At 44.4% G+C, this 24,108-nt stretch overlaps 1 protein-coding gene across 1 annotated transcript in view; it reads right to left on the bottom strand.

Moving 5' to 3' along the window:
- prkg2 (protein kinase cGMP-dependent 2) overlaps positions 1-24,108 on the bottom strand; it is a gene marked incomplete at both ends in the record, with an annotated part of 110,172 nt that overhangs the window by 45,344 nt on the left and 40,720 nt on the right. The window contains 1 exon segment of the mRNA XM_084323179.1: positions 1,531-1,636. Within this exon segment, the coding sequence (XP_084179305.1) occupies positions 1,531-1,636 (106 nt within the window).

Raw genomic sequence — 24,108 nt, 5'->3', positions numbered from 1 at the left:
TTAGATACTATCTAGGCTTCGGAGGGGGGGGGGGGGGGGGCGTGGCACAGCAGAAGTAGCCAACCACAAATGAGTCACAGAGGGAGGATTACCATAGATATCGCACACAGTGTAATTACCTCCCTCTGACAAAGACATTTGGTCAGAAGGCAGATTTACTGCACCAGTGGAGCAGGTAGGGTTTAGTGTCTTGATCAAGGGCACACTAGCAGGGAGGGTTTAGTGTTTTGATCAAGGGCACACTAGCAGGGAGGGTTCGGTGTCTTGATCAAGGGCACACTAGCAGGTAGGGTTTAGTGTCTTGATCAAGGGCACACTAGCAGGTAGGGTTTAGTGTCTTGATCAAGGGCACACTAGCAGGTAGGGTTTAGTGTCTTGATCAAGGGCACACTAGCAGGGAGGGTTCGGTGTCTTGATCAAGGGCACACTAGCAGGTAGGGTTTAGTGTCTTGATCAAGGGCACACTAGCAGGTAGGGTTTAGTGTCTTGATCAAGGGCACACTAGCAGGTAGGGTGTAGTGTCTTGATCAAGGGCACACTAGCAGGTAGGGTTTAGTGTCTTGATCAAGGGCACACTAGCAGGGAGGGTTTAGTGTCTTGAATTAAGGGCACACTAGCAGGTGGGGTTTAGTGTCTTGATCAAGGGCACACTAGCAGGTGGGGTTTAGTGTCTTGATCAAGGGCACACCAGCAGGTGGGGTTTATTGTCTTGATCAAGGGCACACTAGCAGGTGGGGTTCAGTGTATTGATCAAGGGCACACTAGCAGGTGGGGTTCAGTGTCTTGATCAAGGGCACACTAGCAGGTAGGGTTCAGTGTTTTGATCAAGGGCACACTAGCAGGTATAGGGTTCAGTGTCTTGATCAAGGGCACACTAGCAGGTAGGGTTCAGTGTCTTGATCAAGGGCACACTAGCAGGTAGGGTTCAGTGTCTTGATCAAGGGCACACTAGCAGGTAGGGTTCAGTGTCTTGATCAAGGGCACACTAGCAGGTGGGGTTCAGTGTTTTGATCAAGGGCACACTAGCAGGTAGGGTTCAGTGTCTTGATCAAGGGCACACTAGCAGGTAGGGTTCAGTGTCTTGATCAAGGGCACACTAGCAGGTGGGGTTCAGTGTAGGGATGTCCGATATTATCAAATGTAATATCGGAAAATATCGGTATCGGTTTTCAAAAAAAGAAATTAAAGAAATTGTATTAAAATGTTTTATTGTCAAAAGTATGCATAATGTTGTGTTAATTCCATGACAAGAGATATGTAATGTTAATTACCTGAAATAATTCCATTTGGGGGGGGGGGGGTATCGGTTGATATCGGAAATTAAGAGTTGGACAACATCGGTATATCGGATATCGGTAAAAAAGCCAATTTCGAACATCCCTAGTTCAGTGTCTTGATCAAGGGCACACTAGCAGGTATAGGGTTCAGTGTCTTGATCAAGGGCACACTAGCAGGGTGGACCACCTCGGCTGTCGTGGGGATCAAACTGGTGACCTCTGGGTTATGGAACGGGCTGGTTTGGGGGCGAACCTTCGGAGGAAGCAGCGGTACTGCTCGTGGCGGGTCTCTGCGGTCCTCCTCATGATGTTCTGGAAGACCTCCCGGTCCAGAGCCCAGGTCCTCACATCGCTGACCGCTGCAAGTACAGGAGCCCATCCATCAGACAACAAGTACATGAGGTCATCCATCAGACAACAAGTACATGAGGTCATCCATCAGACAACAAGTACATGAGGTCATCCATCAGACAACAAGTACATGAGGTCATCCATCAGACAACAAGTACAGGAGGTCATCCATCAGACAACAAGTACAGGTCATCCATCAGACAACAAGTACAGGAGGTCATCCATCAGACAACAAGTACATGAGGTCATCCATCAGACAACAAGTACATGAGGTCATCCATCAGACAACAAGTACAGGAGGTCATCCATCAGACAACAAGTACAGGAGGTCATCCATCAGACAACAAGTACAGGAGGTCATCCATCAGACAACAAGTACATGAGGTCATCCATCAGACAACAAGTACAGGAGGTCATCCATCAGACAACAAGTACAGGAGGTCATCCATCAGACAACAAGTACAGGAGGTCATCCATCAGACAACAAGTACATGAGGTCATCCATCAGACAACAAGTACAGGAGGTCATCCATCAGACAACAAGTACAGGAGGTCATCCATCAGACAACAAGTACAGGAGGTCATCCATCAGACAACAAGTACAGGAGGTCATCCATCAGACAACAAGTACAGGAGGTCATCCATCAGACAACAAGTACAGGAGGTCATCCATCAGACAACAAGTACATGAGGTCATCCATCAGACAACAAGTACAGGAGGTCATCCATCAGACAACAAGTACATGAGGTCATCCATCAGACAACAAGTACAGGAGGTCATCCATCAGACAACAAGTACAGGAGGTCATCCATCAGACAACAAGTACATGAGGTCATCCATCAGACAACAAGTACAGGAGGTCATCCATCAGACAACAAGTACAGGAGGTCATCCATCAGACAACAAGTACAGGAGGTCATCCATCAGACAACAAGTACAGGAGGTTATCCATCAGACAACAAGAAATGCTCTGGCATCTTTTATTAGAGCCATGTCCACATCTGTCCATACTGTACATACCTACATATAACCCTTGTTACATATCTGTAGATATGTACCGCAACTACCACAGATATCTGTGTCTATTTAATGTCTCATCATGAGAAACTACCACAGTTATCTGTGTCTATGTCTATTGAATGTCTCATCATTAATTGATTGAAATTTTTATTAACAGATTGCAGAATGGGTACAATACAGTACGGCTCAATACACACAATTGTTTCATCTTGTTTACATCAGGGTCCCCCATTTTCAATTCATAATAACATTTATGACATACAGATATACAGTACTGTTACATCCAGACATTTATGACATACAAGTTCAAGATATACAAATATACAGTACTGTTTATTTACAGACAGAGTTTCTAAAAGAGAATATATACATTTGAGGGGGAAGAAACTGTACATAAGGGGGGGGGGTGGGTGGGGGATATTTGGACATTTACCGGGGCCAGTTTCTAATTGCAGCCACCCGTAGGTGCTCTTTGAGAGTGGTTTTGAAGGAGGGTAGGGATTCACATTATTTTACGGCTGTGGGTAGGGCGTTCCACATTGTTGTGGCATAATTGCGGAACGTGTTTAGTCCCTTGTTTGAGCCGAATCTGGGTTGAACATGATTTGTGGAACTCCCTCTGGTATTGTGGTTGTTGTTACAAAGGGTCAGATTAAACCGAATATATATATTTATTGCTTGAGATCCCATGTATAATATTTGTATATCGTCTGATATCCCTTGTATATTCTTTGTACATATACACGGAATATCCCTTTACCTAGGTACAGGCCAGACCATAATATTCGTTCTCCTATTGGACAGCGACCCCCCTAGGAGCCACGGCCATACCCCCAATGCCGAGTTCAAAGCCACCGCCAAGGCTTGTCTCAACATGCCCAGTTTTGCGCAGGAATACGAGACAGAAATGAGGTTGGCACTAGATTATTCATCTTACGTATAAATACGTCGCAGGTGGATACAGAAGCACTTAGTCTTAGTTACCCTCAAAACGTTAAAGCCTTCACCACGAGTCAACGACCAAGTGAAGTGAGCAACTTTGCGTCTAAATAGAGCACTTATAACCGCGTGCGAATAGGATAGTAAAAGTGTCAGAGCTTAGTGAAATAACGTCAAGTTCGACCTAGTTAATGTGAAGTACCGTGCACCGGAGAATCTACACCGGTGAATGCAGAGCCTTTTCCGGCTGGATTATTATATTGCTTTGGTACCGTGGCTGCTGGATCAGAGAACCGTCTACCCCGCTGCTGTGTGGGATTTACCCGTGAGGAGCATCACTCGAGCCCGTCTCTAGGAGGAGGCTGGCTGGCTTTCATCCATGCTGCACGCATACTTGGATTATAGCTGCTGCTTTCGTCTGCCGATCGAGGGGAGTACATGTACCGCCTCCCGTAGCTGGAGCTTATTGATTCCTCGTTGATCCAGACTTTTGCATTCGAACATTCCTCCCCCCTGCTGGCTTACAACCGGAGGGAACCCCTTAGTATCTCCAGCTGACCTACGAGTGTGCCCTATATAATTCTTATGCTACAGGTGGTATTAATTATCCCCTTCGTAATATGCTCATGGACTTACGCTCTTGACCTATTCATGCACATTCTTCGCCTTACAAGCGCAACTCTCAATCTTAATAAATGTAAGATAATCTTGGTGCTCTTCTAATAAATATTACTATAAACAGTACTTTCTTGTTAAGCCGTGTTATTGTGGGGGTGTTCATCACATATACCTGTGTACTGTATGGCCAGTAGTAATGTACATAACGCAGTAGTGGTTTAATGATACCATACTTATTCAATACAGTCAGGGAATTGTACCCCTCAGTTACAGTTGTGGTATTCACTGACCTTTGGGAAGTATTTCGACATGTACATGGGTACCTTAGTGGTGTAGTGTATCTTGTAGACCCATTGCAAGTTGCTGTACTCTGTCGTCTACTCTAATCATGAGAAACTACAGCAGCGTGAGATGGAGAGAGTTTCCCCTTCATCCAGAACAGGCTAACTGAGGCCACCAGTCATGTCCTTCTCAGAGCCTCGGGACAAGGAGCCTCACATAGCATGGTATGCGCCTCGCAAATGCCAGGAGTTTGGCGGCCAATCGGAAGGCAGGCCCGGGGATCCGATGTGAGGCCTTTGTCAACACGCCCGCGCAAAAGGCCTGTTTGCTTCTGCCTAATGACCCGTCTCATTCTCCTGCTCTCACTATCGGCCGATCCCTCTCCTTTGAGAGGCACTAAGACCCTGATTAAGGGTCAAAGGAGTGTCCGATTACACTCCAGACTGTGGGGGAGCATGTGGTGTTACAGGGTGTTGGAACAACTGCTGCCTTACGTCTCATGAGATGTTAGGATCTACATTAGGTAATGGTGTTGTCAAGTTCTACTGCCGTCTATTAGCGAATGAGGCCAGTATCGTTTTTTTCTATTTTCTTTATTGAATGAATAGTATATTTTCTGTCTTTGTTTACAGATCAATCAAAAACACACTTGTGTGGACTTTCAAAAGGAAAAAAGAGAGATTTAAAAAAAAGATTAAATCACAAATGTACAAAGTAAGCTCACACACAAAATCCAAACTCAATAACCGAAAAAAGGAATAGGCTGAAGCACATGCTTATTTTTGCCTATCCTTTACAATTCTTAAAAACTAAATATACTTTAATATAAGAAAGAAAAACTTAAAATATGCATTTTTTTTAACTCCTGAATTATTTGATCCTTTAAGGCCTTTTTAAATCTCCCCTAAATGATCTCCAAGGTTTTTATGTACACCATATCTACACATTTTAATGTGCAGGACTTTATGAATAATGGATTTGTCGATTCAAGGTAACTAGCTTTGTTTATTATTCTAATAGCTCTTTTCTGTAGTTTAATAATAGGTTCTATGTTTGTTTTATAAACATTCCCCCAGACCTCAACACAATATGACATGTATGGCACAACAAGTGAAAAATACAATATATGCAAACATTTCTTTATTGTCAACATAGCCTATGAAAGGATCACAACCCACAATGTAATTTCTCCTACGTACACGTCTGGTCCGTCCAGCCAACAGTACAGCTCACATACAGAAGTCATAGAAGTCCCTTGTTGTCCAACAACAAGTCACAGAGCCGTACTGTTAGCTTTAGTGTGATTCATCCTTGTGATGGGCTTTGCCCTTTTTCATGGATTCCAGTGTAATGTGCTGGAAGGATTACACTGTTCTGTTTACTACTGTACACTACTGTATAACAAAAAAAAGTTGTTTTATCTATTCTATTCTACTATCTTATTGCACTGCACTATTGCACTATTTTACTCTGTCTATTTTATCTTACTCTTTTTATTATTGTCTATTTAAAACTGAATAAACCATAAACAAGGTGGCCTGTTGGGATGTTAGATCCTAATGTGAAAAACTGTGATTTTATGTCTGTTTCTGTATGAAAGGTGCTATACAAATAAAGTTTATTGTTATTATTATTATTATTATTATTATTATTATTATTATTATTATTATTATTATTATTATTATTATTTATTATTATTATTATTAATAAATATTATTATTATTATTATTATTATTATTATTATTATTGATCAATAGAGCATGTTGTTCTGTTTACTACTGTACATCTATATATCAATATAGCTTGTTGTTGTGTTTACTACTGTACATCTATTGATCAATAGAGCCTGTTGTTCTGTTTAGTACTGTACATCTATTGATCAATAGAGCTTGTTCTGTTTACTACTGTACATCTATTGATCAATAGAGCATGTTGTTCTGTTTACTACTGTACATATATTGATCAATAGAGCGTGTTGTTCTGTTTACTACTGTACATCTATTGATCAATAGAGCATGTTGTTCTGTTTACTACTGTACATATATTGATCAATAGAGCGTGTTGTTCTGTTTACTACTGTACATCTATTGATCAATAGAGCTTGTTCTGTTTACTACTGTACATCTATAGATCAATAGAGCTTGTTCTGTTTATTACTGTACATCTATTGATCAATATAGCTTGTTCTGTTTACTGCTGTACATCTATTGATCAATAGAGCGTGTTGTTCTGTTTACTACTGTACATCTATAGATCAATAGAGCTTGTTCTGTATACTACTGTACATCTATTGATCAATAGAGCTTGTTCTGTTTACTACTGTACATCTATTGATCAATAGAGCGTGTTGTTCTGTTTACTACTGTACATCTATAGATCAATAGAGTTTGTTCTGTTTACTACTGTACATCTATTGATCAATAGAGCTTGTTGTTCTGTTTACTACTGTACATCTATAGATCAATAGAGCTTGTTCTGTTTACTACTGTACATATATTGATCAATAGAGCCTGTTGTTCTGTTTATTACTGTACATATATTGATCAATAGAGCATGTTGTTCTGTTTACTACTGTACATCTATTGATCAATAGAGCCTGTTGTTGTTTACTGTACATCTATTGATCACTAGAGCTAGTTCTGTTTACTACTGTACATCTATAGATCAATAGAGCTTGTTCTGTTTACTACTGTACATCTATTGATCAATAGAGCATGTTGTTCTGTTTACTACTGTACATCTATAGATCAATAGAGCTTGTTCTGTTTACTACTGTACATCTATAGATCAATAGAGCTTGTTGTTCGGTTTATTACTGTACATCTATAGATCAATATAGCTTGTTCTGTTTACTACTGTACATCTATAGATCAATAGAGCTTGTTCAGTTTACTACTGTACATCTATAGATCAATAGAGCTAGTTGTTATATATCGTATTTGCTTTCGCGTCCCGCTCTGAGCCTTATGAGATACCCCTTATCTCCTATGATACCTACTGTATCTCCCACGAACAACTACATGCACCCCACCTGTATGGGGCCCCGCCCCCATGGTGGCACCGCCCATATAACCGTGACTCTGGTCACCAAAACACCCTTCCTCTATTTTCGTCCCAGCGTAATGGCTGCGTGCACCATACGTTAACTAGCAGGATGAAAAGATTAAGGAAGGTTCGTAATGTTGAGGGCTTACCGGAGGATTGTTTTTCCCTGGATTCTCCGGAGCTTGTTTCGACGACGCATGAGACCTGTGCTGGTGGTTCCTCGGCTGACGGCGACGGACCGAGGGGCAGCGTACAAGGTTTGACTAACGGGTCGGCTAGGTGCTATACAATGTGTTGGAGTTGAAGGCGGTTTTTCTGGTCCTCAAACGGCTCCACCACCTGGTGGTAGGCAGGCACGTTTTGGTCAGGACGGACAATGTGACGGCGGCGGCGTATATCAACAGGCAGGGTGGGACTCGTTCCGCCCGCCTGCTCCGGGCGGCGCGCAAACTGTTGCTATGGGCATCCCGCAGGCTGCTCAGCCTGAGGGCGCTCCACGTTCCTGGTACGGAGAATGTGGGGGCGGATATAATGTCTCGGGGCGGTCTTCGTCGCGACGAGTGGGAACTCCGACCCGACATAGTCAGACAGATCTGGGATCGGTTCGGGGAGGCCTCGGTGGATCTGTTTGCGTGCCGACATTCTCACAAGTGCCCCTTGTGGTTCTCGCTCAGTCGAGCAGATCATCCCCCCTTGGGGGTGGATGCCTTCTCGACCTTTCCGTGGCCGCCCGGTCTTCTGTACGCCTTCCCTCCGGTACAGCTGTTGAGTCAGCTGTTGGAGCGGATACGGAGGGAGCGCCGGACGGTGATCCTGGTTGCGCCGGACCGGGGCACGTCAGTGTGGTTCCCGGTCTTAATCCAGCTTCTGGTCGCTCCTCCTTGGGTCATTCCGTGGTCAGCGATGGCCCTCTCACAGCACAACGGAGTGTTTTTCCAGCCTCCGGTGTTGGGTCAACACCTGGTGGTGTGGCTGGTGGGAGGGTGAGTCTGGAGAGGATGGATCCCTCGGTGGTTGATAACATCCGGTGTGCGCATGCTCCCTCCACTGTCGCGGTTTACGCGGGCAGGTGGCGTGCGTTCCAAGAGTGGTGTAAGGGGGGGGGCTGGGACCCAGTCTCCTGCCCCCTGGATGCTGTTCTGAGTTATCTCCAGTCTCTTCTTGGTAGGCTGTCGGCTTCGACGGTGAGGGTATATGCGGCAGCTATATCCTCCTATCATGAGGGTTTTGAGGGGACTGTTTTGTTCAGCCACCCTCTTGTGAAGCGTTTCCTGCTTGGCGCTCGACGCGTTAAGCCGGTGCAACGCTCCTTGGCTCCGACTTGGGATCTTCAGTTGGTCCTCGGTCGGTTGTCCTTGGCCCCGTTTGAGCCTCTCGAGCAGGCGCCTTTGGGACAGCTGTCCTTCAAGACCGCGTTCCTACTGGCTGTCACTTCCGCTAAACGTGTAGGTGAGCTCTGTGCTCTCGGTACGTCCAGAGTGCCTGTCTTTTCGGACCGATTGCGGTGCCACTCTGCGACCTAATCCTGCTTTCGTGCCTAAGAATATCCGGAGTTCCTTCCGCTCCCGGGATATTGTGGTTCAGGCTTTTCGTCCTCCTCCTCACACTAGTGAGTTAGATGCGGGCCTTCACCTGTCATGTCCAGTCCGTGCTTTGGGGATTTACCTCAGCCGTACTCAGGACTTCAGGGTTACCAACCAGCTTTTTGTCTGTTACGGTGGGGCTTGTGTTGGTAAGGCACTGTCGAAGCAGCGCCTGTCCCATTGGTTGTGCGAGGGTATTACCCTCTGCTACACGTTGGCTGGGCAGGATCCCCCTGGGGGCATCAGGGCGCACTCCACTCGTGGGGTGGCTGCCTCTGCCGCTCTCCTGGGTGGGGCCTCGGTGGAGGACATCTGTGCTGCGGCTTCATGGTCCTCCCTGGGTAGATAACCTAGTTATATTAGTATTGGCTGAGCGTCCCGCTCTGCGCGGCCCTGAGTTCCCTCTTGAGGGATCTTTTCCTGGGACGGGATTTGGCGAGGAAGGGTGTTTTGGTGACCAGAGTCACGGTTATATGGGCGGTGCCACCATGGGGGCGGGGCCCCATACAGGTGGGGTGCATGTAGTTGTTCGTGGGAGATACAGTAGGTATCATAGGAGATAAGGGGTATCGCATAAGGCTCAGAGCGGGACGCTCAGCCAATACTAATATAACTAGGTTATCTACATAACCTATCGTTCTGTTTACTACTGTACATCTATAGATCAATAGAGCTTGTTCTGTTTACTACTGTACATCTATAGATCAATAGAGCTTGTTCTGTTTCCTACTGTACATCTATTGATCAATAGAGCTTGTTGTTCGGTTTACAACTGTACATCTATAGATCAATAGAGCTTGTTCTGTTTACTACTGCACATCTATTGATCAATAGAGCTTGTTCTGTTTACTACTGTACATTTATAGATCAATAGAGCTTGTTCTGTTTACTACTGTACATCTATTGATCAATAGAGCATGTTGTTCTGTTTACTACTGTACATCTATAGATCAATAGAGCCTGTTGTTCTGTTTACTACTGTACATCTATTGATCAATAGAGCTGGTTGTTCTGTTTACTACTGTACATCTATTGATCAATAGAGCTTGTTCTGTTTACTACTGTACATCTATTGATAAATAGAGCCTGTTGTTCTGTTTACTACTGTACATCTATTAATCAATAGAGCTTGTTCTGTTTACTACTGTACATCTATAGATCAATAGAGCATGTTCTGTTTACTACTGTACATCTATTGATCAATAGAGCTTGTTCTGTTTACTACTGTACATATATTGATCAATAGAGCCTGTTGTTCTGTTTACTACTGTACATATATTGATCAATAGAGCATGTTCTGTTTACTACTGTACATCTATAGATCAATATAGCTTGTTCTGTTTACTACTGTACATCTATTGATCAATAGAGCTTGTTGTTCGGTTTACTACTGTACATCTATAGATCAATAGAGCTTGTTCTGTTTACTACTGTACATCTATTGATCAATAGAGCTTGTTGTTCTGTTTACTACTGTACATCTATTGATCAATATAGCCTGTTCTGTTTACTACTGTACATCTATTGATCAATATAGCCTGTTCTGTTTACTACTGTACATCTATTGATCAATATAGCTTGTTCTGTTTACTACTGTACATCTATTGATCAATATAGCTTGTTCTGTTTACTATTGTACATATATTGATCAATAGAGCTTGTTGTTCTGTTTACTACTGTACATATATTGATCAATAGAGCTTGTTGTTCTGTTTACTACTGTACATCTATTGATCAATAGAGACTGTTCAGTTTACTACTGTACATCTATTGATCAATAGAGCATGTTGTTCTGTTTACTACTGTACATCTATTGATCAATAGAGCATGTTGTTCTGTTTACTACTGTACATCTATTGATCAATAGAGCTTGTTCTGTTTACTACTGTACATCTATAGATCATTTTTGGGTAGAATTTACTAGACCATCGTGGGTTAGAGTCCCTGTGATTATAAATCACAAAAGCTAAAGTTAAAAGGATGTGTATCAGTGATAATCAAACCGTAAACAAACAGGCCTATTAACACAATGGGGACGAACAACGTATATATCCGTGTTTCGATTCCACCCGTTGTGGACAGAAGCACGGATAAATCCGTGGCAAGTTGTTATTGCTTTTATTCCATTTTAATAACCTATTCAAGGTCGCCGAGCAGCACTGCAGATATACCCTACTCTTTGAATTCGAGAAGGTGCAATACCGGCCAGATCCTCTTAGGTGCGTGTGGAATATATCGCCAAGACCTCTTAACCTGTGTATAAACTACGCCCCCTCCCTTCCAAACCTCCACCCCCCCCCCCCCCCCCATTGTTCATAGTCGAGCGGACCTCCGCGGACCAATTTCCTACATGTCACGCGCCAGTTTACACAATTGTCCCCACGCTGTTCAACTTTTCAACTTCTGTCATGTCGTCGTCATCCGATGTCAAAATAAAGAGTATGTTATCTCCGTTTCCAATATTTCGATAATAAAACGGGCAGTTTTACGCACTTGAATAACAGGTATATAGGCTTGAGGTGGACAGCGTGTGGTGCTGAAATGACAAACACGCATTGCATGAAATAAAAGCACCAGTTTTATTTCAAAATATTGGAAACGGAGATAACATTCTATGTTATCTCCGTTTCCAATATTTCTAAATAAAACTGGCAATTTTACACACTTCATTTAGAAAAGCCATTCAAACATCTCTCTTGGCACGGAGCGAGTGGTCAGAGTAAAATGCAGATCGGCGTCACATTAAATGCAGTTCGATGTCAACAAAAACGCTGAGCAGCGTTTTGTGTGACACCAAGTCAGCGGCGCGGATGTCCGCGCGTCAGAAAATAGGAGCTTCGCACTTGGACTCTGCTGTGGGTCTGCTGTCCGCTGAGATCAAAGCTCAAAGAGTCCGCGCGGACCTCCGCGGAGTCTGCTCTGTGTACAGTCTGCTCGACTATGGGAGGGCCTTTAGGAGATATATACTGTTGGTAAGAGGACCGACTTATTATTATACGTATGGCGTGTTAGTGATATTCTTGGAAACGTTACTTGGTTGGAATCTGTTCTGTGATTCTTCTGCAATAGGCGGGAAGTAGGACCGAGAGCTGATCGAATCATTATAGGATTTGCCCCGGGTATCGTTGTATTAATTCCAAGTTCACACTGACTAGACCTGCGGTCATTAACTTCCTGAAAACGCTGTATTCAGATTAGATAAACCATTAACCTTACAGATAGGTGGCTTCCGGGTCGGAAGGATGTGAACGTCTCTGAGCCACGCTGCCGCTCCCGAACCTTTATTTTACTTTAAAAAGCCTTTTTTTTATTTTCAAGATGATTGAACCACTAATATACAACATCCGTATCTAAGACTGTACTATTCGACCCAAAAAGGAAAAGAATAACGAGCGTGATGACTGCGCGAGTCTTGAGAAGCGAGGCCGCCCCTGTGGATGGGGCTACCATGGCTAAGCTAATGGAGGAGCTCAAACAGGCCTTCACCACGGAGTTCAGAACGTTTGCTGCCTCGCTCGAGTCTAGACTCGACGGCTTCCAGCAGGAGATCGCAGACCATTCCCAACGCTTGACCTCCGTGGAGGACGGCATGGATAGGTGGTCGGATAGGATGGCGGAGCTAGAAGTAAGATGCACAGCTCAGGATATAGTCATCGACAAGCTAAGAAACAAGCTAATTGATGTTGAGTCACGTAGTCGGCGTTCTAACATACGCATCCTGGGCCTGGACGAATCCCTGCACAGCAACCGTCCCAGTGTCTTTTTCGCGGAGGTCCTGGTGGAAATCATGGGGAAAGATGTCCTCGCTACACCACCGGAGCTTGACCGATGCCACAGGACGCTAACACCCAGACCAGCACCAGGCTCCAGGCCTAGGGCCGTAATTGCCCGCTTACATCACTACAAGATCAAAGAGACTATTATCCTGGAAGCTCGCAAGAGGAGAGGGAATCTGACATACAGAGGGAAACCGGTCGCTATCTTCGAAGATTATCCCCCCGAGGTGGTCGAGCAACGATCACAATACCGTGATGTCATGGGGCCCCTGTACAAGCGCGGATTTAAACCATCGCTCCAGTTCCCTGCGAGGCTAATCATCCGAACCAAGGAGGGCAGGCTGCATCTACCGTCGCCCAAGGACGCCGTGGACTTCCTGAGGACCCGACCCAGAGGGACCTCGACACCGGTTTCGCCAGGGCGAGACGCAGACCCGACACCGGCTTCACCAGGGCGAGACGCGGGCATGACGCTGGCTCCACCGGGGCGAGACCCGGACCCGACACCGGCTTCACCAGGGCGAGACGTGGGCCTGATGCTGGCTCCACCGGGGCGAGACGCGGACCCGACACCAGCTTCACCGGGGCGAGACGCGGACCCGACGCTGGCTCCACCGGAGCTGAACGCGGACCCGACACCGGCCTCATCAGATCCTGACGTGGTAGTAGCGATGGACCGTTAGCATACTGCTACGGCTATCACACAGAAAGGGGTCGCATTTGGTATCTTATTACATATGTGAGTATGGATGAATACTTGACATTAGGCCTCGCCTGGAAAGTTATCTTTTTGTTTTTCTCTCGCTATCTGACATAAGGGGGGAAGGGGGACAAGTATGTTGTATATGACTGTTGTACTGATGCACGACCATAGCCACGGGCTGGGTTGCTAACCGTTAACGTTTCGGAAGGAGCGGGACCTATTCTATTCCGTTTCGGATATTTCTGCCACGCTTATGACTTTTGCGCGATATACCAGCTCCCGGCCATGTTTTTGATCATTGCCACCGGGATGCATTTACTGTTGATTACACGTCGAGCGAGATGGGGTCTCGTGGCTGCGCCACCTGTTTGACTCTCAACCGGTCCATGCAACCCGCATGGCTCCCATTAATGTTTGCTGCTGACAATGTGCTCGCGGGAGCGGCGGGCGGCCCCCGGCACAGCGCCCTCCTCTGGTAGGGAGGCATAACTGTGTAGGGTCGAACCAGCGTCAGGGGAGATAACAGTCTCGCGGACAGGGTATCGCCCCCTCCCGGCCTGGTGGTGGTACTGCGCGCCTGTTTTGTTGCAGCATGCCTGGCAGATACACCCCCCCCCCCTTTTACCGACAGTTCTGGGTTCCAGCCGTTGACCTTACTATTGGCTTATGGTTCAATTTGATTTTTTCTTGTTTGCTTTACACTCTGAGGCACTTTTGTATACAGGGAAATGTGGCAGTTGGCCACGGAGATGGTTCTACGAGTGGTAGGTTTGAAGTCTCTGGAAATGTTGGTGAGTCCCTGTGATGTTGGGGAAAGACCCACCGGTCCCACACATTTATATGTTTTTTATGTCATTATTATATGTTTTATGTATGGCTCGAAATACGTGTGCATAGTGTTAAGGTTAAGTGAATTCTACATGCCCACAGGCTTGCCCAGGTCTGCCCCACCTACACGCCCTTCAATGTTCTATGGCTACGGCTAACTCTGAGAGCTTTAAGCTCTGCTCCTGGAATGTTCGAGGCCTGCAGAGGTTGGCTAAGAGGAAGGCGATTCTGACCTTTTTAAGGAGGGAGAATGTGTCGATTGCTTTTTTACAAGAAACTCATATGGGGCCCAACGACACTGCTAAACTCCAAAAGAGCTGGGTAGGACAGGTCTTTGCTACAAACTATTCTACGTTTAGTAGGGGCGTGGCCATATTGATCAATAAAAATCTCCCCTTTAGACTTATAACTTCCTCTGTGGATAGCCAAGGTCGCTATGTGATTATTAAAGGGGTTCTTAAGGGTAAAGAAATGACATTTATGAATGTATACTGTCCCCCAGGCTATTTCCCTGACTTTCTGTCCAAGATATTTGCTGAATTTAATGGCCTGGCCTCTGAGAACGCCTTTGTGGGCGGAGACTTTAATTGTCACCTCATACCGTCTCTTGACAAACTCCCACCCAGTCTGGCTCCCCCCTCTAGGCAAGCAAAGATGCTCACCTCCCTATGCGAAGACACTGGATACTCAGATGTCTGGAGAACCCTTTGCCCATCAGAACTGAAGTTCACCTTTTTTAGCGGCCCACACAAGAGCAACAGTAGAATAGACTATTTCTTCATCCCTTCCTCTAAGCTCTTTCTAGTATCGTCCTGCACAATCGGAAGCATCGTTCTATCGGATCACGCCCCTATATATCTGGTCTACTCCCTGTCAGAAGAGAGAGTGCTGTCGAGGCGTTGGCGCCTCAACCCATACCTCCTCAAAGATGATATATTTGTCTCCTATTTCGAATCGGAATTTAAAATTCTCGACTCAATTAACTTTCGCTCTACGGATAACCCGTCTCTACTCTGGGAAACATCTAAGGTCTTTTCTCGTGGACTGATTATATCTTATGTATCATCCAAGAAGCGCAAGAAAAATGAACAATGTAAACTTCTTGAATCCAAACTAGCCGACCTTGAAAATCAGTATGTTTCAAACCCAGCCCCGGCTGTGCTTATGGAGCTTACGGCCACCAGAACGGCGCTAAACACTCTTCTGATCCAGGACGCCGAATATTCTCTTAAATTTGCCAAACAGAGAATGTACGAACACGGTGACAAGCCGGGTAGGTGCCTGGCTAACTTGGCAAAGAAAAGGGCTGACACCCAAGTAATAGCCTCAATCTCCGACTCCAACGGGGTCAGGTCCTTTGACACCAAAACTATTAACAAAGAGTTTGCCTCTTTCTATGCCCAACTCTATAGGACCGAGCGACCCGATGGTGCTCTCTCTGACATGCAGGCCTTCTTCGCTGAGTTACACCTCCTTAAGGTATCGAAAGATCAGAACTTGCTCCTTAACGCCCCAATTACGAAGGAAGAAGCTCTGGGCGCCCTTAAGGCTATGCCATCTGGTAAGGCTCCGGGCCCGGACGGTTTCGGATGCGAGTTTTATAAAGAGTTCGATCATATTCTATCAGATCCCATGCTGGCAATGCTTAATCACTCCGCTGAGGTGGGGATACTGCCCCAGTCTCTACGGGACGCTAATATCTGCCTTCTCCTTAAGAAGGGTAAATGCCCTGAGGAGTGCGCCTCCTATAGGCCTATAGCCCTACTCAATTCGGACCAAAAGTTGCTTTCCAAGATCCTGTCCATGCGCCTGGAAAAAGTACTCCCTTTTATTATTAATGAAGATCAGACCGGTTTTATTAAGGGTAGGAACTCTACCGACAACATGAGACGGGTCCTCAATATCATCCAAATGACTCGTGAGACAGACCACCCCGCGGTGGTTCTGTTTCTCGACGCGGAGAAGGCGTTTGACCGTGTAGAATGGCCGTATCTATTTTTAACCCTCGCTGAATTTGGCTTAGGTGACACCTTTATTGACTGGGTCAAGGTTCTTTACAACTCGCGGATGTCGGCGGTCCTGACTAATGGACTTAGGTCTAGCAACTTTCCTCTGCAGCGGGGGAACCTCTTAGCCCTTTACTATTCGACATGGCCATAGAACCACTCGCACAGGCCGTAAGGCAGTCAGCCGAGATCTCAGGTATTAGAGTGGGCGGCGGGAGGGAGCACAAAATCACTCTTTACGCGGACGACGTGCTGATCTTCGTGTCTAAGCCTGACTCTTCAATTCCATGTCTAACCCGCATGATTTCCACATTTGGAACCTTCTCGGGGTACAAAATAAACTTTTCCAAATCCGAAGCAATGCCACTTGGGACACTCAAATCTATCCCGATACTGCCCGAGCCCTTCCCATTTCGCTGGTCGCCCTCCGGCTTCGTTTACCTAGGAGTATTTGTGACACCCACCTATGATACGTTGGCTAAGGCCAATTTTCCCCCTCTTTTAGACACCATAAGGGCAGACTTAGTTAGATGGGCCCCCTTACCGATCTCCTGGCTGGGTAGGATTGCCCTCGTCAAGATGAACGTACTCCCCAGACTGTTGTACCCTCTCCAAATGATCCCAGTGCTGCTGACAAACAAGGTTATCAAGGTGCTGGAAGGCTGGCTAAGCTCATTCATTTGGAATGGGAAGAAACCGCGTCTGAAAATGGCCAAATTACAGATGGATAGTGAAGATGGGGGTCTAGACCTACCTAATATTAGACACTACCAGCTGGCGGCACACCTTAGGGTGCTGGTCGGCTGGTTCAGAGCAGACCCACTGTCAATATGGCTGGACGTTGAATCCTCGCAATCTAAGTCCCCCCTGTGGAACCTACTATTTATCAAAGACTTTAGGTCTGTGAGGAAGGTGTGCTCCAACCCCATCACATTATGTTCCGTCAAGGCCTGGAAGACTGTCCGTAAGGTGGAGGGCCGAGCCAAGCTGACCTCTCCTCTTACCCCGATTGTAGACAATCCCGACTTTAAGCCAAACCAAATCGGCGGCGGCTTCAAGACCTGGTATAAGCAGGGCATAACCGATCTTGGCCACCTGTTTGATGGCCGGACCCTAATGTCCTTTACACAGCTGCAGCAGCGATATGGTCTATTGAAAGCGGAATTTTTTAGGTACCTACAAATTAGGCAGTTTATCACCAAGGACACCTCACTTTTAACTGACATCTCCACCTCGCAGGTGGAGAAAGCCCTCTCCTTACAGATCCCCAAAAAACAAATATCTATCTTCTATAGTACTCTGAACCTTAATTCATCTTTATCTTCCTATGTTACTAAACAGTCCTGGGAAGAGGATTTGGACATAGAAATCACAGATGCAGACTGGCAGGATACGTGGACCTACGCAAAAAAAATCTCGGTTTGTAACCGCACCAAGGCCATCCAAATTAGAATATTGCATCGCATTCATATTACCCCCGCCCGTAAAAGTAAAATGGATCCCAATACGTCCCCACTTTGCTTTAAATGCAAGATAGAGATTGGAAATCACGTCCACTGTTTTTGGACCTGTGTAAAACTACAGAGCTACTGGTACGACGTTGTAGAAGAACTGTCTGACATATTTCACACCCCCATCGAGCTGGATCCCCTCTGCCTTTTGCTGGGCCTCCCAGATATTCATGTTACCAATTCCAAACATAAGAGACTGTTCAATTTGTTGACATTTGCTGCTAGAAAGAACATCCTGTTGTTTTGGATCAAGGATGAGGTCCCGTCAATAAGGTCATGGCACAATATCATAATGGAATGTATCCCCTGTGAATATATTACGTGTATGCTGCATTCCAAGTTGGACACTTTTTATGAGATCTGGGACCCCTATCTGTCACATATTGGGCCTGCACTATCCACCACTGTACTCGCCGGATTTCCCCATTACCAGTAACCTCCCACTGCTGCCTTGTTTTGTCTGACGGTACTGGCATTGTAAATACTGTACATGTCCTATTGACTACAGTGGTACTATACATGTTCTCTTGACTGCGGTAATACTGTACATGTTCTCTTGACTACAGTAGTGCTGTACATGTACCCTTGACTACAGTAATGCTGTACATATACCTTTGACTACAGTAATGCGGTACATGCCCACTTGACTACAGTGATACTGTACATGCCCTCTTGACTATAATAATACTGTACATGCCCACTTGACTACATTGATACTGTACATGTCCTCTTGGCTACAGTAGTGCGGTACATGTTCTCTTGACTACAGTAATGCTGTACATGTACCCTTGACTACAGTAATGCGGTACATGCCCACTTGACTACAGTGATACTGTACATGCCCTCTTGACTATAATAATACTGTACATGCCCACTTGACTACATTGATACTGTACGTGTCCTCTTGGCTGCAGTAGTACTGTACATGCACTCTGGGCTACTAGGGAATACACGGTCATATGCACACGTTCACAACACACATATATGCATGTACACATAAAACATATACATAGGTAAAGCACACGCACATATGGGTAGGTAGAACACACATATATATAGCACACGAGATAAGGCGCACACGTGAATGCCACACTTATTTTATTTTTATTTATTTTATTTTATATTGTCATTTCCTTATTTACTTTTCATTGTCTTTTTTCTTTTCTGTTTGCCTGTCTTGTAATGTTATTACTGTTGTTAGTGTCATTATTTTTATTATTATTGACGGTATTGTATTGTGATGTCTTTTTCTATGTTGAAAATTGAAAATAAAAACATTTATATAAAAAAAAAAAAAAAAAACTTACAGATAGGTAGATATAGCTACGGGACATTTGTCGCGTGTGTTGAAGAGACCGTGAGTTTGATTAAATGGTGTATTACATTTACAATATATCGCTGTTAAATTTCGAAGTTCAGGTTCGGTCGTTATACTTAATGTAATGACGATGTATAGGTAGATCAAGGGTAGCCAAGCCTTATCGCAGCATGAGGCTGGTCGATTAAACTGAACAGCAATCCAATACAGACCAAGTATACACACACGTTATCTTTTATGTATTATCGTTTGTTTGTTTGTCTGCACAGTATTATAGAACCCGTCGCGGTGCTTTATTGAGTTAAGAACCGGCTGATATCGCGCCGAGCATTGGGCGACGAGTAACGTTATACAGGGAATAACATTGGGGTGCAACTCACGCGACAAGCTAGGAAAGTGACTTCCGGTTGGGAATTGTAGTTTTGGTTCCACTTCCGGTTTCACGATAAGTAATGATAACAGCACTATAAATTACATAGTGACAACGATACATAAGGTAATTGGAATAATATGGTTAATGATTCAACACCTAAATTAGTTATACCAGTATACAACTGAAATACATATATCTTAGAATCAGCCCTGACAAATTAACTTTGACTTGAATGAATGCCCAGTTTGGTTCTCTAGAACAGTGGTTCCCAAAGTCGGGGTCGCGACCCAAAGGTGGGCCGCGAGCAGCCACGGGTGGGCCGCGAGATGATTTAAAAAAAATAAAATAAAAAAAAAAAAAAAAGGGGGGTTTTTTTTTTGTCAGGCCACTGAACTTAGAAGCAGGCCAGGACAGTGTTTCTAGGTGTATTCTAAAATTCTATTCTATTGTATTCTAAAATGTGACTATATGGTTTTATATTAACTTAATAAATAAACAAAAACGAAAAATCTACTTATTTCAACAAACATTTCAAACTAAATAACAGATTATGCACATAAAACGCTGAAAACAACCGAAGCAACAATAGTATTTTAATGAGGCTATTATTATTATCATTATTATTTTGCAACAAGTTAGCCCTCTCATAAATAGCACATATAAATGAATAAAAAAAAAGCCTGACGATGTGCATTGGGCCGCGGCTCTCTGACGCCTTATTTTCTGGGCCCTGGCCTGAAAAGTTTGGGAACCCCTGCTCTAGAACAGGGGTTCCCAAACTTTTCAGGCCAGGGCCCAGAAAATAAGGCGTCAGAGAGCCGCGGCCCAATGCACATCGTCTGGCTTTTTTTTTTTTTTTTTTTTGCCAGGCGACCGATTTTTTAAGCCAAATATCACTTCAATCCTATTAAGTTAGTTCAAGTTAGTTATTCATTTATATGTGCTATTTATGAGAGGGCTAACTTGTTGCAAAATAATAATGATAATAATAATAGCCTCATTAAAATACTATTGTTGCTTCGGTTGTTTTCAGCGTTTTATGTGCATAATCTGTTCGTTGAAATAAGTAGATTTTTCGTTTTTGTTTATTTATTAAGTTAATATAAAACCATATAGTCACATTTTAGAATACAATAGAATAGAATTTTAGAATACAACTAGAAACACTGTCCTGGCCTGCTTCTAAGTTCAGTGGCCTGAGAAAAAAAAAAAATATATATAAATAAATATTTTATTTTTATTTTTTTTATTTTTATTTTTTTAAATCATCTCGCGGCCCACCCGTGGCTGCTCGCGGCCCACCTTTGGGTCGCGACCCCCGACTTTGGGAACCACTGCTCTAGAACAATATAGATTGCTACAGTTAATAAGTTATAATTAAGATACCAATTATATAAGATTGAGTGTCTGGTCTCCACCTTATATGCAATTATTTAGTTATAACTAAAAACAGGGCTTTACTAAAAAAAAATATCTGATTGATATATATATATTTTCTCTCTCTCTCTCTCTCTCTCTCTCTCTCTCTCTCTCTCTCTCTCTCTCCCTCTCTCTCTCCCTCTCTCTCTCCCTCTCTCTCTCCCTCTCTCCCTCTCTCTCTCTCTCTCTCTCTCTCTCTCTCCTCCTCACTGTTTACCAGTCATACCAGTTTGGCAACACGGGTGATCATATCAGGGACGTTACGTCAAGGGCAGCGCGGAGCATATAGCTGGTATCATGGGGCGTTCAATGAGCAAAAATGACGTTACCGGCAACTCGCCCTGCAATTTCGTGCTGACAAAGTATGGACCTATAGCTGTAAAATATTTGGGATTATGGTCAAAATGGACAAAGAACAACTGGCCAGTCCTAGGTTGTTTTAGTAACAAGAAACTTAGGGGCGTACGCGAAAGTTTCCGTGAACGTGCCAGGTCGTTTACCGTGAGAAAACAAAGTCGTATCGAACATGCATTGGTTTTGTGGCAATGTGAAATTGATTTGAGAAATCTGACACGTTTAAAAGAAGAGGCGGAAAAATGCATTATAACTCAGTCTCAAACCGAAATGCTTGACAACGGAAAAGACAGAGAAAGTAAAAAAAAGGCCCAATATCAAAAATGTTAAAGGCCTATATCCAAGCCTGACCGCATGCGTAGTAGAGGACGATTCAGACGATGACGTGTCCACAAGAGTAACTTTTAACAGACGTGCACGTGTGGTTTTAGATAGGAACCCAGACGAGGGAGAAATTGTGGACGCTGGACCATCAAGGAAAAATAGCTCTAATACAACACAGGACAGTTCGCCAGCAGTGCAAACGCCATCACCACCATCGAACAAAATAGAAAAGGTTAGAACGCCACCAGAACCATCACAAATGGTCACTAGATCCGAGAAACCGACCAGCACATATCCTATGAGGATTGTCCCACTAGGCGAAAATGTAAACGCTACAGTTTACCGACCATGGTCACCGACAGAATTAAAAGGACTCGTTGAACAATTTCCCAAACCTGACAGAGACCCCATGGGTTTTATCGAACAATTGGATTTAATATGCCATTGCTATAGCCCGACCCCTAGAGACATAAAACAGCTAATGTTGGGGTGTTTAGGCAATAAATATCACAGCGTCTCAACGCAAATGGCTATTCCAAGCAGTGATGCCTGGAGTGAAAACAACACTAGGGAACAGTGTATTACTGCGATAGCAGCCGCGGTACAAGGTTTGGCAAGGCGAAATGCATGCATGTCAAATATCACAGCTTGCATTCAAAACGAGTCAGAAACAGTCGATGCGTTTTACAGTAAATTCAAAGCAGCTTGGGCCGCGAACAGCGGATTAACGGCAGACGAGGGACTCGCAATCCAGGTATCCTATTTCGTTAACGGCCTCCTATCACACGTTGGAAAACATTTGAAAGCCGTCCAGTTAGATTGGGAGAGCTCTCCTATTGCAAACGTTAAGAACGCAGCCATCAATATAGAGCGACAGCATCACGAAAAGAAACGTGTCATCAAAGACATCGGAGTCTTTGTATCTCGACCAGAGGTTGTAGAAGAGGAAGCAATACACTGTTACCCAGCTAGAAATTACTACCCCCAGGGAAATAACCAAAGGGGTGGGGGTGGGGGCACGCGATACGGGCCTCCACAGAGGAACGGGCCATCAACATGCTACAACTGTGGAAAAACAGGCCATCGAATGCACGAATGCCCCAATATAACATGTTATATTTGCCAAGAGAAGGGCCACATGTCAACCATTTGTCCAAGAAACAAAGGGCATTTGGATAACAAAGGGGACTATATGCAAAGAGACTCACGCAGGCCCCACAAACCCCATCCTAGCAGTCCACCATATGCAGATTACACTATGTCAGATCCGTTCAAGGGAGACGAGGCGACAAATATCGCATAGAGGTGCCAACAGGAAAAAAAGATATGTCTGGAGAATGTTATGCAAACATTAACAGCAAATCCCAAAGAGGAACCCAAAATTAACTTAATGATAAATAACAAAGAAGTTACTTTCATGATAGACACAGGCGCAATGCAATCATCAATTTATGAGAGCACAATGTCATTACCATTGTCTGGACAGTCTGTATGAACAGTCGGGATAAGCGGTATCCCGCAGACAATCCCTTTGTCTATACCAGTTAAAATAGAATCAACTAGCGATTCTTTTTTAACTGAACACTCTTTGTTATTAACATCTAAAGCAGCAGTTAACCTTTGTGGACAAGATTTGCTTTGTAAAATGAACGCTAACATTTACTGCTCACAGAATGGAGTCTTTTTACAGCTACCAGAGAAGGGAGAAAGAATTGAAATGCAACAGATGATGTCACAACGAGTAGGAAACGTGATAGAATACAGATGGGAATTGATTAATGACCCTATCATTGAGTTTGTTTTCACAGCATTGAAAGAAATAACAGAAGCCGACACAGGAGTGAACGCGAGGTGTTTACAGATTAAGTTCCTGGCCGAACACCACGTAACAGCGTCCAAATGGGATACAGACGTCCCAAAAGAATATATAGAAAAGGTAAAATCATCCATTGGTAAGACCACAACGTTTCCAGCATTCTCAGAAATATACATTTCCCATGAAGGCATTGCAGCCACGATAATCTTGTCAGAAGTTCAAAGAGTGGCAATTCATGACTCTGAATACATCCCCCACATACCAATGGCATTCAACACGGCTGAAGGGGAACAAGACTTATCCCCCATGATGATAAGACTACAGACACACAAAAGAACGGCTACCTCCCACCCTGTTAAAATGAAAAATGGGTGGAATTTAACTAGATTGAAAGATGGATACATAATAGCCATACCCCCATTCATGATTGAAGGGCCATTGATATGCATACCAGAGCTCCCACACGCTGTTTTCCTTCCTGAAACTTCATTGTCTAAGGTACCTCATAAACCGTGGGCGTCGCACTCCACTGAGGTCGGGCTAATGACATCTGCAGTCCCCCAC

Source organism: Notolepis coatsorum (genome assembly GCF_963971535.1).
Source record: "Notolepis coatsorum genome assembly, chromosome: 10".
Taxonomy (NCBI): domain Eukaryota; kingdom Metazoa; phylum Chordata; class Actinopteri; order Aulopiformes; family Paralepididae; genus Notolepis; species Notolepis coatsorum.
This window is presented reverse-complemented; position numbering and strand designations above follow the sequence as displayed.